General features: G+C 34.5%; 1 protein-coding gene across 1 annotated transcript; it reads left to right on the forward strand.

Moving 5' to 3' along the window:
* Nucleotides 1–640: 640 nt before the first annotated feature.
* Nucleotides 641–1,834, forward strand: LOC137389778 (innexin unc-9-like). The gene has a single exon (XM_068075874.1). The coding sequence runs from the start codon at nt 641–643 to the stop codon at nt 1,832–1,834; it is 1,194 nt and encodes a 397-aa protein (XP_067931975.1).
* The last annotated feature ends 14,030 nt before the right edge of the window (nt 1,835–15,864 follow it).

A 15,864-nucleotide genomic window follows, 5' to 3' on the forward strand; every position in this document is an offset into this window, starting at 1 on the left:
CAACAGCGAATGGCTTTTATACAAAAAATCAAACCGTTTTAGTTTTTGCGATTTGATATATTTTGTAACGCAAGATTTATTTGCATAAAAAGTGACTTATTTATTTTATAAAATAAAAAATAAATAACATTTTTAGATGACTTTATAAACATCTTCAACACTTACTAATAACTAGCTGGACTGTAGAGGTCTGTCTAGATATTACAGAATTATTTATAGGAGGCGATTGTGGTTTCAGCTGTTGAACATCAAACAACTCAAACAATGTAAAGTTTTTAATACAATTTGATTAAAAAACTAGACAAAAGAACTCACTATAACACAGAAAACATTATTTTCATAATTTAATTGTTTCAAGTGCCCTTGGAAAAAACCAAGTTTCAGAGCACAAAGTTTGCTGCCTGAATAAATACAATGTGTCAATAATCGACATGCGAGTGAGACTAACAGACATTAAAGCTTGGTTTGGCGTAATAATAACTGAGTCGAATTTAGCCTAGGAAGTGGTAATCCTACGCTAAGGAGTACAAACTGTGAGCAAGTCTGTCTCAGGCACAGGCTCAGTAAGGAGAAAGTTTTTAAGATATACTTATTAAGCTATTATATCAAGTTTTAAGGTTCCGTGTATTTCCCTTTTAGAATGGCTCTCCTTGAAGCTCTCTATCCGTTGACAGAAGTCTCCGGGTTTAATATACGGTATGATGCTGACTGCGTCGACCGTCTCAACAGCCGATATACAGTGCTTATCTTCATGGTACTGGGTATCATTATCAGCACTCGTCAGTATGTCGGTGACGTAATATCGTGCTGGGCACCGGCACAGTTTCCCGATAAATGGTTTGAATATACTGACAGAGTTTGCTGGATCAGCAATACCTACTACGTGCCGATGGATGAAGCGATACCAAACTTAGACGATAACAAGAAGGTGAAAATCGCTTACTACCAGTGGGTGCCTATCGTGATCTTTCTGCAGGCTATTCTCTGTTTTGCGCCGAGTATGGTATGGCAAACGCTGAACAATCAGAGTGGGATTAACGTAAACGAAATTGTGTCAGTAGTGAGTGGAGCAAAATACGGTGGCTATGGAGTAGGAGAGAATACTATTAAGTATATTGTCAAAAATTTAGACAGAGCCCTCCGATCACAACAGGAGTATCGTACAGGATGTTTTGTCAACTTTCGCCAAAGCATCGCTCGAAACTGCTTCATCATTTGTGGAAAACGATATGGAAACTATTTGATAACGTTCTACCTATTTGTTAAAATCCTATACATCGCAAATGGAATCGGACAGCTGTTCCTATTAAACGCTTTCTTAGGCGATGGGTACTACTTGTACGGAGTAGAGGTAGTAAGAGATATGGCTCGAGGTAAAAACTGGACGACTTCTCAAAGATTTCCTCGAGTAACTCTTTGCGATTTTGATATTCGCGCTCTTGGCAATCGAATACACTCATACACCGTGCAGTGTGCCTTACCCATAAATCTTTTTAATGAAAAGGTTTACATATTTATTTGGTTTTGGCTGGTATTCATGTCTATAGCGAATGTTCTGAACTTTGTTCTGTGGATGTGGACACTTTTCAGCAGGAACCGCCGGCAGTATGTTCGTAAATATCTTAAAATAATGCACAAGAATTTCGCAAAGGATGATTGCACACCATCAAAAGAGTTTTGTGAAGACTACCTACGACAAGACGGCATATTCGTGCTCAGACTGATTGCTAAAAACACGAATGACGTGGTTGTAGGATGGATAATACAAGAAATGTGGGAACGTTATAAAAAACACCATCCACAAACTTCAAAGAAACTTTCTGAGGAAGTCTAGTAATGGCTTCCATACCTGCCTCAATTACAACGGTTACATCACAACCATCAATCATTACTAACATATAGAGGTTGGTAGCCTGGCTAAATTTTGTGCCTACAAGTGGTCTTTTGAGACTCTTATTTCAACATTTTTCCATTTTATTTGTTATATCAAAACTACAAGAAGGTCTGTGGTATTAATAGTCATTATTTAGATGTTAGCCTGAATAAAAAATTTTTTCTTGCGATCGGAAGGATGGCGGTGGGTAGATACAAAGAGACAGCAAGACGTCGCACCTGCATAAGATTTCACTGCACTACACACAATGTATTTTATTTAATCAATTCACTGAGGAACTGCTCTACAAACTGAGCATAACAAAAACATTCTATACTTTCTCAGTTATTTCTAATGATATTATTTTTGTAGCTAGTAACTTTGACGGCTATTTCAAAATACAAAAAAAATATGTGAATAATATTTATTGGTTCAGTAGAAACTTTAGTAGATGTTGCAACTATACATTGTCATTTATGTCTTTGTACTACACTGATAACTATACATTTTCATAGATCTATGTACTGTACAGCTATGACAACTTTAAACTGTCATAGATGTCTATGTGCCAAATATTGTCTGCAAATATAATATGTAACTACTAACAATAGAAAAAAAGATGCTGAAAAATATAAAAGTTCATGTGTGTGCAAGCACAGGCTCAGGTGTGAGCACATGTGTGTGTGCGTGTGAGAGTGTGGGTGTGTATGTGTGTGAGCGTGCGTGTGCACATGTGTGAACCCTATGCGTTTAAAGATTTTTAGGGCAATATCATCTAAAACTCACACGCATATGCACCGTGCTTACTACTAAGTTGCTAAAAATATTTGATTTCTAAACTTTGACTAGTTCCTTGGAACCAGCCACTTAAATACCCACCTGCGAGCTAACTTGAATGTTGCGAGTTCGAGACCCGTACGAAGCGATCTTTTATGAAGCTGTCTTATTACTGTCTATATTATTTCTTGAGTCTGATGCTTTCAAGCAAGATTACAAAATGATCAGAGTTATATAAGTAATCAGCTACCTTCCTGCTTTCCAGACTATTATTTACTATAATAAGTTCCGTGTTCCGCGATGTTAAAAAATTCTCATTTGAGGGAAAAGTTATAAGAGCAGACTCACTACAGCTTTTTTAATGGGCAAGCGCGGGTCCAGTTCAAACAATGCCAGGCTCATTTGGCAATGTTAGAACTCTAGTTTTCCATATAAATGTGTCACAATCTATTTCATTAGAAAATCCAGGATGTTTGCCCTCAATATACATGTTCATGGAATTTTTTCGTGAAAGCAGTGTATTAATTTGTGTTGAAAATCTAAATGCCTGCTGCAGGCTATCTGATTGAAAAAAGAAATCCAGGTCTTGCTGCTAGTAATAAAATAAATTTTATATAAAGAAAGTCGACAAGGGTACCAGTGAAAGACGACTCCATCTGCAGACCTTAAAATCCCTCCTCATGTTTTCTAATACTATTCAAGTACATGTATGTATGACTCAACCAGACTCTTCATAGCTAGATAATCCATAACTCTTCATAATTAGATTATCCATGCTAAACTTGCTTCAAGACTAAAAGGGTAACTGCAACACAATTATATGCTAAAAATACCAGAGCTCATTTTTTTGATAAGAGGTAACTAAATTAACATTCCCAGGCTATATGAGCTGATTAATTCCCGTCCCAACTTTTTTGCCTGTGAATGGTGGTCGGTCTAATAATGACCGCAAGGCGCTGTGAAATAGCGTAAACCTTTTTTCAACTCCCATTTATCACTCTCTTGAGTACACGGCAATAATGAGGAGGATCACAGGCTAAATCGATCTATGTATGCCAGTCTGTCTCAATCTGAAAGAATTAGTTTAGTATTAACAGTGTTAGTATTATTATGTATCTGAAACCAATGATTATAGCACAATCCTAACAGAGCTCGATCATTAAACCCTGCCCATATGAGAGCCGTCGGCTATCCTTGGGGGGCTGTATATCATTGCTGAAACCCTGTTGCTATTCACACACCTTTGGTTTCAGTGTCTCCATTTTATTTAGACTTGCATTTAAAATTATAATTAATTTTAAAAATGACAAAATTGTCAATGTTTAATAACCAAAAAAATTCTTCTGTCTTAAACCTTATAAGCTACCTAAATATATACATACATCAAAAAAAAATTTCCCTCATCCCCGTTAACACAAGTGGGAGAAGTAATGTATAGTCAAGTCCAGGCCTTTTACCAGAGACCTGGGAGTTGTGTACTCGCCTCAAGATCTTACCCATTCCTAACCGCGTTTTTATAGCAACTAATGCGTTGACTTGATGCAAGCCAAAATTGATGTGCAGATGTTATTACACCCAATGCTCTAATAACTAATGGAATTACAGTTGCTCTGACATACTAACGCTTTTCAATCATCTCTCCGAGTGAGAAATAATTCTCAACTTTTTTTCCTTTTTTTATGGCTATGTTGTAGTCATTGGGTACTGTATATATACTATATATATATATATATATATTACAGTAGCCCTTTTGCTCTCCTTGTCCACCACTACAATATCTGGCTGGTTTGCCTAAGCGTGTTTGTCTGTTCGGGTGTAGAGGTTGTAGAGGAGCTTAGCGGTCATTCTCATTGACCTTACCAAGAGCTTCCTACTAGCGTTGTGGTTTATTATAGCTATACTCATCGCATAGTCTTTTGTGCATTACACCTGTGACGTGATTATGCCACTATTTGTATGTATTTTCGGCCTGCTGTTTGCATCCGCTGATAAGGTGTTGGATGGTGTCTGGCGCACCATTGCGCAGTCTGCATACATGATGATTCTTTGAGTGATAGATGTGATCATAGTAACTGGAATTGAGCTCGGAGACATCGATTGTGCTGGCTGTCAGGCTAACAACTATGCCACGGGGCCACTTTGCCATACTTAGGAATAGTTGTGGACATACTTATTACACTTGCCAATTTTTAATGACAAGTGGGACTGCTAGTGCACTAGAAAAAATATGTTCCCAGACTTCCCTCAAAATGCTATAAATATATGTATATATAACATGAGCTTAATTAAACTTATAGCACACACAGAAATAAATAAACATCTTTATTTAAAAGCTAGAATAATAAATGTTGTGTATGTTGATCAAACATAAATTATCTGTGCAAAAAGCTTTTTTTTACCGGTGCAACTCCGGACATTCAGTAGTCTAATAACAAAGTAGTAATAGTAATAAAGTAGCTAATAGGGAAACACAACACTAACTACTCTGCTATGGTGAACCAAATATTAAAAAAAGTTATTATTAGAAATAAGTATTCGGCTCTTTTTTCATATCAGCCAAACTCATAATCATTATATTATAGCAAGAACTAACACAGTGTCTATATAGAGAACTCACTTTAGTTTACACTATATACATGTGTAAGATCTACTAGCTTACGTTTAACTGTATTTAAGTAGATATTAGGATGAAGTTCCTTAATATCAAGCAGGTTGTCCCAACACTAATTGTTTCTTTATTTTATTATTAACACACTCTGTTGGTAATTTATAAATCCACAATATCTGTTACGCTCTCAGCATGCCTTTTTTTAACTTTAAGACCTTACTTAGCGGCAACAAAATTTTGGTCGACTCATACTCAAGCAATTCAGAGGTTGTCTCATGTAAACATTTGGTGTCACTAAGGAAATTCTCTGACGTTTCGGCGCTAAGGCGCAAACTCAGTTATAGCTGGAAAACTGACAACTGAATCAAGCCAAACAAGTTATCAATTTGCTCCTCATTGCGATCTATTTCTTGTTACTTTACTAAAAATTGTAATTCACTTCACTTTGGCTATGTGATAGGTTATGTTAAACAAAAACCTCTTTATATGTCCATTGCTAATTATGGACAGCCTAATATGTAGGTCAGGCAAGCTAAGCTTGTTTAGAGATATTAAATTTTGACTGATGGTCTATTGACTTAAAGGCTTTGTGCAACAACATTGGCAAATGAGGATGTGAGTAATTGCAGTATTTGCTTCGTTTTGCATACATACTAGCTGTACAACCCGGTTTTGCCCAGGTAATAAAAAAGTCTTTGTACAGAAAATTTGTTTGTATTTAACATATAACAACATTTGCCATTTTAACTTTCAAACTGGGTATCATGAGAAAAGTTTTGATGGATAGCTTTTGATGGAACAGTAACCTTTTTTTTATACCCACACACTTCTATGCAAAAATTGTTATTATTAATTCAACATATTCAGGATTTTTATTTTGTTTTCTCAGCTCATATTAATTGTATCATTACCGAATCATCTTTTATTGTAATTGTAACCAAACTGACTTAATTTAGCCATTACTTGATATTTATTTCACATTTATATCTGAACCTTTTTATAGTTGTTTTATTTTTGTTAATTTATTTGACCGGCACAAAACATTTTCCTCATGATATGAAATGTGAAATTTACAGTTGTTTGACAAAGTTTGAAAATCGTCAGTTGTTTTTATTTTTTTTCTTAATTTATTTCAACTAGCCTACACAAAACACTACAAAAACAATTACACAATCGATACTGGTGCAAATGTAAAAATGAGATATCGTAGTGTATTCAGGCCTGCCAACCCTGGAGTGGGAAAAGGAGTGGGAGTCTACTTTGGGGGCAATAAAACCGTGAGGATTTGATAAATGGGGTAAATTTTCATAGCGTATAACGACACCACAGCAAAAGATAATATAACTCCATATGGCTACTTAAAAATTGGGGCAAAAAACAGGTTTGCTTGGGTAAAAGGGGCAATTGCGTGACACGGGCTTGAGATACATGAGGCTTGAGGTAATTGCATGTTTCTCACGTCCAATGCGTGAGAGTTGGCAAGTCTGAGTGTCTTTGTCTGACCGAACGGAAAGAGAATGTCGAAGCTCTTCTCATAAATGTCCGCATGAGAAGAATTGACATTGATCTCATATATAGTAATTGAACCTTACAAAAAAAATTTCTGAAAAGGGGCATCGTAATGTGTGGGCGCAGTGCTAAAATAATAGCTGTAGATGGACACTCAAAATGACGAATACATGAATACATATATGACCAACTTTGAGAAATGTATATATAAATTTATCACAACAAAGATTATCATAGATAATTAAATGTGGTTAAATGTACATATACAACTATAATAACTGTAGAGATGTGATTGTTATAGTTATTACAACAGAGATTATCATAGGGAACTAAATGTGGTTAAATGTACATATACAACTATAATAACTGTAGAGATGTGATTGTTATAGTTATCACAACAGAGATTATCATAGGGAACTAAATGTGGTTAAATGTACATATACAACTATAATAACTGTAGAGATGTGATTGTTATAGTTATCACAACAGAGATTATCATAGGGAACTAAATGTGGTTAAATGTACATATACAACTATAATAACTGTAGAGATGTGATTGTTATAGTTATCACAACAGAGATTATCATAGGGAACTAAATGTGGTTAAATGTACATATACAACTATAATAACTGTAGAGATGTGATTGTTATAGTTATCACAACAGAGATTATCGTAGGGAACTAAAAGTGGTTAAATGTACATATACAACTATAATAGCTGTAGAGATGTGATTGTTATAGTTATCACAACAGAGATTATCGTAGGGAACTAAAAGTGGTTAAATGTACATATACAACTATAATAACTGTAGAGATGTGATTGTTATAGTTATCACAACAGAGATTATCGTAGGGAACTAAATGTGGTTAAATGTACATATGCAACTATAATAACTGTAGTGACGTGATTGTTATAGTTATTACAACAGAGATTATGATAGGGAACTAAATGTGGTTAAATGTACATATACAACTATAATAACTGTAGAGATGTGATTGTTATAGCTATTACAACAGAGATTATCATAGGGAACTAAATGTGGTCAAATGTACATATACAACTATAATAGCTGTAGAGATGTGATTGTTATAGTTATCACAACAGAGATTATCGTAGGGAACTAAATGTGGTCAAATGTACATAATTATAATTATGTACAATGTATAAATACAACTATAACAACCGTGAAGATGTGATAAGCAATCTGTTTTGGTTTAAACACAGGCACTTGTGCGAGATTTGTCGAAGTGTACCAGGACGCATCGAATTGTAGGCACTTAATGAGCGACTTTGCAGTGCTGTCTCATAGAGAGGCCGATGAAGAGATTGGAGATCGGATGCCGAGTGCTGAGAGGACATCGAAGAAAGAAAGCCTTCAACTTGATTTCTCAGCAATCAAACTCAGACTACCAGGCTGTGACCAATTGATGGACTTAGTGTGTAACAAAGACGGACAACTTGACCTAGTTAATGCTGATTGGTCAATTATAAATTACCAACACAACGCAAGTAGCATCAATAAGGACTGTTTATGCAGAAATATAAAACAACATGAAATAGCTCCTCCATAACAAGTACAAATATCATGGCACATAATCTATTGTGTATATACTAGAAATTCCACTGTCATACAGCCCACGACCAAAGTAATATTGGAAAAAGGAAAGGGTACTGATGGTTGAGAAATGCCATATTAGCAGTCAAATGGCGCTGCAGTGCAATAGGATAACTGCAATGGTAGCTGTAATGTACTGGGTTTGGGTGTTATTATATACAACAAACAGCAATAATGAAAGGAAAAGATTATATGTTTATATCTCTCCCCCTGCAATAGGAGAAATGCAATATTGGCCAATATTAGAAGTGAAATGCACTGATATTATTAGAATAACCAATATTATTAATATAGTAATAATGTAAAACCAATGCACAATTTTGTTTACATTTCAAAATGTCATAGCTAACAATATCAAGAAGTTGTGACGTTTATATGGATTTTTAGAAAATCTATTTAAAAGTGTTTGGTCATGACAAACAGCAATAATGAAATGAAAAGATTATATGTTTATATCTCTCCCCCTGCAATAGGATAAATGCAATATTAGAAGTAAAATGCACTGATATTATTAGAATAACCAATATTATTAATACAGTAATAATAGAAAACCAATGCACAATTTTGTTTACATTTCCAAATGTCATAGTTAAGAATATCAAGAAGTATCAAGAAGAATGTCCAAACTTATAATTAAATATTGTAATAATCTTATTAGAATCGTTAGAAAAAATATCTTCATTTCCTTTACTTTTACTGCACTTTGAACATCAGTTAGAATACCAAAGAACTCAAAAGTTTCCAAAATCTCAGTTACGTTGAAATAGGCAAAAAAGAAACGATTTCTGTACTTCTACGTTAATTACAGAAACCGTCGCCAATTCGACAATGCTATAATGGTGAAATGTGCACCTTAATTTTTCGTGAAATGCGCACAGCTTAATTGTTCTCTTTTCTGTCGCTCGGCGTTTCGTTTGCCGGTCTAAATGTTGATAAAAGTAAGGCTTGGCCAGTTTTAATAACGATTTTTGGCCAAATTAATCTGTCTATTTATGTATAATCCGATCAGATGGGTTAGTTTTAAGATATTGCAGTAACCTTTCAAAGACTTAGTAACATGTTTAAATAGGTTTGTATGTGTTTTGTATTGTTATTATACTTTAACGAATCTACAAAAAATGGTTAAATTTATTGATGAGATTTCGATGCAAGGGTTTCGACGTTGTTGATGAATAATTTTCGTAAGCTGTGTGCACATGCATTTATCATAAAAACTCTCAAACATTCGCTCCGCTCGTTTGTTCGTGGGAATATACAGTTTGAAAGTTGGTTGTGTTGAATGTAGAACGGTTTTGACAGCGATATGTAACAGAAATAAATATTAATAAAATAAATATTTAACTATCTCAAACTTATGTTTTACAATAATAAAATAAATATTAATTCAAGCTGTAGACCTAACCTACTGTACGTAATTTAACTAACAACAACAATAAAGAAATATGTTTATTATATCTCTGAAATGCAATATTTAAAGTAAAACGCCAAGCTGCCGTGTAATATACAGTTTGAAAGTTGGTTGTGTTGTGAATGTAGAATGGTTTTGACAGCGATATGTAACAGAAAGCACGCGTTGGCATTTACTCGTCTGGAAGTTTTATGCAAACTGGAGTGAAATAAAGAAATATTCTTGTCATAAAGGGGCATTGTAGTAACGCCCTACCTTGTAGATAAGATGTAAAGAAATCTGGCTGATGTTCTAGATAATTTGAAAAACCTTCAGTAATTGGACAAAAACGTAGGCTGATAAACTGTGTACCACATTTTCGTACCTGTAAATCGGTCTACGCCTCAAACAGTCTCAAACAGCACACAAACCTTCTTGGCAATTAAACAATGCCATAGACTGATGAAATGAGCACGTTTTTCTCGTGCTGAATTGCACACTGCTAAATAATTCTATTATCTGTCGCATGGCTTTATTGGCGTATCTTAGGTCGGTTGTAACTATTAATAAACCAAGCTTTTCAAGCGTTTTGTGGCGATTTTTGGTCAAATTAATCTGTCTAATTATGTATAATCCGATTAGATGAGTTAGTTTCAGGGTTTTGCGGTAACTTTTCAAAGACTTGGTAACATATTTAAAAAGGTTTGTATGTGTTTTGTATCGTTATTATATTTAAACGACTCTACACAAAAATGGTTAAATTTGTTGATGAGATTTCAGGACAAGGGTTTGAGATGGCCATTAATGAATAATTTTCATGAGTTGTGTGCACATGTGCATTTATCATAAATCTCCCAACCAATCGCTTCGCTCTTGTTTGGTCGTGGGATAAATCTCGAAGTTTGTATGTGTGAATGTGTTTCGGTTTGTCCAGCTATAGTATTAAAATTTAGCAATGAATATCTGTTTCATACAGGATTTGATCTTAGAACCTCTTGTTCTGTTCCAGGCAAATATTTTACCAATTGAGCTACGTAAGATTGATCGATTCCTTGGACGATATTTGTAGCTATGTGGGGGAAAATAGGCATACTGCTCTGCGTACGGCACTACATCATTTTATGCTTGCTCTCATGGCTCTTATTAGTAACTTTAGCAATAGGTTACTTGCTTACTCAAATTAGCCATTGGCAATGTGCCAGGCTAATGGCAAGTGGCAGGCAACTACATTACCTGTCACTGTTTATAAGCTGATTTTAAAACCCGTGCAACACCGGGCATCCTGCTAATGCTATTTTATATTTGAATGTAAGGATAATTTAAATTTTTTCATGGTGAAGGCTGGAAACTAAGAAATTACTATCCGCAATTTTGTATTCATCACTGCTAATCTATCTATATAAAACTCTATATAAAAATGTTTGTCTGTCTGTTTGTCAGCATGTCTAGTTATTTAGATAAAGTTTTAGGAATAAAAACCTGCTGCTCACTGGATTTGAACTCCTAACCACCAATACTGCAGACAGACATTTATCCAATACCCTACGCTGTCCAACTGGCAATACCATGTAGTAAATTGGGCACATAATTATTACACTTGCCAATCTTTCATGGCTTCACATTCACACTGCCATTAGTGTTATTTGTAAAGCCATACCAGAAGAAAAATAATGCTTAAACTTGTATGGCCAACAAGACTATTGCAATCAGTATTAATAGATCTGTTACAGTAGTAGGCACTGCAGCCAGCACAATATGAATTACGCAGAAATAAACACAGTACACAGAAATAAACTAACACTTTCATTTAAAAGTTAGATTGATAAATGTTGTACATGTTAATTAAAAATAATTTTTTTGGGCAACAATTTTTTTATCACTTGTGCAATGCCAAGCATTCAGCTAGTCTGTATTATAATGAGAGCTTTGTCTGACCATCCATCTAAAACCATGTTTAGAGGTTAGGAAAAAATATTTCATTTACCAGGATTTGAACTCACGGCTTTTCAATGGTAAATGAAGGCTCTAACACTCGCACTAATCGACCATTTCCTGGTTTCTAGGAATTCTTCCACAAATATCACCTGTGCGTTTTATCGGCAAGTTATAATTGTGCGCATAGTTATTCTCTGTGCTTTATCGGCACAGGTGATGATCCCTCACAACACACTAGACTGTCAGGGTACAAGTAATTACTGTGATACAATAATAGAAACTGTGTCTGTTTGAAGCCACCATTTAGAGGTTGTGAAAAAAGATCGCTATAAATGGGATTTGAACTCGTGACATTCAGCGTTGGTGCATTGGGAATCCAACAATGTAACACGTGCACCGATCACACGCCTCAGTGCACTTATTCGCTCTCTGTGCTTTATTGGCACACCCGACGATCTCATACATTAGACTGCCAGGGTACTAATTGATATACTCTCAGGTTTACATGCTTATATCTTGCTGTTCCGTGTGTGATTGCCCATATTTTGGACCTTCTACTGTGAATGTCTAATGGAGTAGTATCTACCTCAGACAGTTGTGACATTTACAGCCAATTCTGGTTTTGTGCAGCTACGTGAGCAACTCTTCCATCTTTGGTCAGTCAGGGTGCTAGTGCCATTAAAATATAAAACAGAAACTAACTCAAGGCTTTTTAATAATGGCTCACCAAAACCCTACTTGAAATGTATTCTTGTAACTTTTGCTCATCCAATGACACTAACGCAAATATTGCCTCTCTTTTAGTAAGTTTTGAAGAAGGGCTGTTCGATCAGCCATTTCTGAAAAACTTGCATTCAGCAGCCTTACAATAACATTTATTGTTTGAAAAAAGGGTTTCCATTTTATCTTACCTGGCTGTAAAATACATGTGAGGGAAATGAGCATAGGCCCTTGCGTAAAATCTGTACTATCTGATAAATATTAAGCTGTATGTGGTAAACTAAGCTATTTAAATATAATATAATGTATTTACTCTTTAGTTGAGTAATTATGTTGGATATGTCATTGAGGATCGATCAGCGAGCCAGGCTGAGTCAAACAATCACGACAGAAAATTCCATTAACCACAGAACAGCAAATTTACATAACCAAAAAATACATGTATATAATGATTGGTTTCAGCAGAGGAAGCAAACAAACTCTTATCTGGTCATCAGATTCACTTAACCTCTGCTGGCCTTGAATATTTGGTCGGTCTAGTTGTCAAATTATCGGGCATCTGTAGACTGAGAGTCTTAACATTGCATCACATTTAGTTGTTTTGGTCTTTCGACAACCTACCTTCAATTCACTATAGAGGAATATTGGAGGACATCTACCCAACTTTATCAATGACCACTGCATCACCAACACCAAATGCTGCTGTTTTATCAATTAATGGTGTAATTCGACTCTTATATTATGCATATTTATTATTTAAAATAGTACTCTGTGCTAGTAACTAACTAACTAACTAACTAATACCTATGTATGTGCACAATCATTCCACGATGTAGGAAGATAATTGTTGTGCAGATAGTAGTGTGCTTGGCCGAGAAACTGAATATCTGGGTTGGACTATTGTGCAGTGCAATCGTTTTTTCGAATGCTCTCAGTGTGGTTTTAGACAGACAGACAGACAGACGGACACAGTTCTTATTATACTAAAGACTGATGTTGTATTGGCTATGTTGACTTTTGATTAAGAGACCCTTGTTATCTGACCTCATGGTAATGAGGTGGTAAAATTAATAGAGCATACGCAATCACAGAAATTGTTGTCTTTTTCCATTACAAATGTAGCTGTAGATTTTTTCACCTGCACTAAAAATGTGACTATAGAACTTGTTCGCTCATCTTTCTTGACTCAAAAGAGCGAATACATCGTTACCATTTACCCTAAAAATTTATGTTTAGAGGATAACCCCGAGCTGACATAAAAGCAGAGGTCTCAACAATTTCACATAGTCTACCCTTATAAACGACGATTAGTAATGTCACTCGTACCCTTTTAGAGTGTGCCTAGACGACCCAAAAGCATCTTCAGTTATCCAAAAATTAAGCTTGGGTTACCCAAATTACACAGACTCCTTCAGCATATTATAGGCTATGTAACGCCAAAGGAAAGAGAGAATGCTATAGATCAATACTTGAAACATAGTCATGTTTACCATCAGCTAAATTATTGATTTACATCATGGCATCACGTCTTGTATCATTGATTAATAGAAACCTGTACTGTAGACAATGCTTTCCATTATATGTATATTCAAATGTCGGTCAGTTCAGCTGTGAATATATGGCTGAATGTCTGTAATAGGTGCGCCATTATCATTCAGCTTTCCCATGTTTTCTTCATTCTGCTTATCAATTTTGCTCTTTATAGCACAATTATTTTGCTATGTGGTCAAAGCTCGGTGTTTGAATGAAATTCTTTCAAAAGGGCTTTTTAAAAACATTTTGTTAAAATTTCAAAATGATGTTTTTCATATCAAATAATCTAAATAATTTTAGCTCTTTCCAAAACTAGAAAATGAGTTCTTCATTGTTTTTAGATTACATTTTAGATTTACATCATAACCTGTCAATTAAAAAGCAGTGAACAATATAATTCACACTGAATTTCTCATAAATATTTAATTAATAGAGTAGGTTAGGCTGGGTAATATATTATCACATCAGATCTGTAGCAGCTCGAACTGGAGCCTTTTCTCCTCAGATTTTTGTGTAAAATTAAAAAATGTAGACTTTAACTATGTTCACTTGCTGTGGAGGTTTTATTAGGACTCAATATACTACACAAAACACAAAATATAAAATACATTCAGTATATAGTAAGCCACAATTAAAATGTTTTCACATACCAGTTGAGCTCTTAAAATATCGAAAGAGAAAACATTTGTAGCAATTTCTGAATTAAAACAATCTTCAATTTTTTGTTTGAACTCCTACTTGTTCATAATCAGAGATGTTCCAAAACCGAGGCCTGACCAACGTCATCATCAACAACAGGCAAATGTTATCTTTGCTTCTATTGTACAGCTCTTTTATAAAACGTTAAGAAGAAAAGTTTTTTGTTATAATTTTTACACAGAACTATATAAATGGTAAGCCGACTAACACGCCAATCGTTTAAGATCATGATGATAAAGGGTATGACTTTCAATCAAAAAATCATCAGTTTCTTTCATTTATGATAAACTACATGTTTTTTTTATTTATGATAAACTACATGCACAGAAAATTAATAAAAGTATGAAATTGTTTTAAAAAATGTTTTTTATCTCTTTAAAACCTGAAGACTGCAGGTGGCTGCACAAAACTTTTAGTAGCTCAGAAAAACAGAATAATAGATACTCCTAAAACCACTTTACATTTTAGTAATGGTTTTAGTCTATACAAGTGATATATAAACTTATTTACTATAAACAAGCTTTTTTATGATAGAGAATAACAGTGCTTTGCAAAGTGTGTCAATTTGCATTCTCAAAAGCATGAAGTCAGTAAAACACAAAATACATGAGACAAGATTTTGTGCCAGCATTTCTGTAACAGTTTTACTCTGGTTAACTTTGTGTTACTAAACTAGGAAATTATTATGCAAGCAATAGCACATCAACTTTTACAGACTTCAAGCAGAGAAATAACTATTTTATACTTTAAATATATGATACTTTTCAAATCGGCAAAGCAGTTAATGTTGGGTTAAGATGGCACATAAGATCAATAAGTTATAGTGTATTACATCATACAACGGTTTGTTGATGAGACATATTTAACCTGATTAGAAACATAATACATGTATATCTAACGATTTTGTCATGGTTGACTCTTGTATTAAAGAAAAGTTATATTTCTCCTATCAAAAGAGTTTTATATGATGTCAACTAGCCAGCTGTAGTCTATGGATGGTGTAAAATGTATAAATCATATTTTAGATATTACACTAAAAATATATCTCTTAATGCCATTCAAAATACGGCTTTAATTTATCCAAGTTATTTTGTCATTTTCTTTTCTTAGTGATGTTTGCTGATAATGAAAAGCAAAGTTTATGCTATGAGACACAACATTGTGACACCTGTCATTTTATTATGCTTACTCTTCCGATGAGACAGTA

This window comes from Watersipora subatra, chromosome 3 (genome assembly GCF_963576615.1).
Source record: "Watersipora subatra chromosome 3, tzWatSuba1.1, whole genome shotgun sequence".
NCBI classification, from domain to species: Eukaryota; Metazoa; Bryozoa; class Gymnolaemata; order Cheilostomatida; family Watersiporidae; genus Watersipora; species Watersipora subatra.

What these genes read in the sequence shown, in the direction of transcription:
- LOC137389778 (XM_068075874.1), top strand. Translation starts at nt 641, where the DNA reads ATGGCTCTCCTTGAAGCTCTCTATCCGTTGACAGAAGTCTCCGGGTTT.